Genomic DNA, 605 nt, shown 5'->3' with positions numbered 1-605 from the left:
ATGGGGGGGGGGGGGGGTAATACCAAATTATGCTTGTAGTTTACGTGCTTACCCTAGCATAAATATTACAACAGTATTTGCATCCCTGCATTTACACCGTTGTACATATCAAAATGGACTTTTCTACATGCAAGTTGAACTCCTGCCCTGTGTTACACCCACAACATATTTTTCTTGCATTCAAGCCATTATGTTAGGAAAAAGGTAACTGCTTCCATTATTACTTTTGATAGTCAGGCCACAAATAAAATTAATGCATCACTTGAAAGGGGACTCTGATTTTGGATCATGCTAAATTTTGAACTGCTTCACAAACTAATTGGTCTCATATGGGCACCCATATGCTGATGCGTATCTACCTAAGATGAATGTGGGGAAAATGCAAGAAAATGGCATCCCCAACCCTAGAATTTTGCTCATTCTCATGCTATATGTTCCTTCAATTTTTCTTGCACCTCACCCCTCCTGATTACACCCCATGTTCATAACCCATGATTTTGCAATCCCCATATGACCCACGCACACTTATGGGTACCATGTGTCCCATAATGAGCTTGTTTCCAATGATATTTTCATATACTGTAGTTTAAGCCTGTCTCTTATAC

At 39.7% G+C, this 605-nt stretch overlaps 1 protein-coding gene across 1 annotated transcript in view; it reads right to left on the bottom strand.

Annotated features, from left to right (window-relative positions):
- LOC117103536 overlaps positions 1 to 480 on the bottom strand; it is a 4,051-nt gene extending 3,571 nt beyond the window's left edge. The window contains exon 1 of the mRNA XM_033244106.1: positions 461 to 480. Within this exon, the coding sequence (XP_033099997.1) occupies positions 461 to 480 (20 nt within the window). The remainder of the gene's footprint in view (positions 1 to 460) is intronic.
- Between the last annotated feature and the right edge of the window lie 125 nt (positions 481 to 605).

Source organism: Anneissia japonica, unplaced genomic scaffold (assembly GCF_011630105.1).
Source record: "Anneissia japonica isolate Jap-2015-1 unplaced genomic scaffold, ASM1163010v1 scaffold3461_len54062_cov155, whole genome shotgun sequence".
Taxonomy (NCBI): domain Eukaryota; kingdom Metazoa; phylum Echinodermata; class Crinoidea; order Comatulida; family Comatulidae; genus Anneissia; species Anneissia japonica.
Note: the sequence above shows the minus strand (reverse complement) of the source record. Positions and strands in the feature narration are given on the sequence as shown.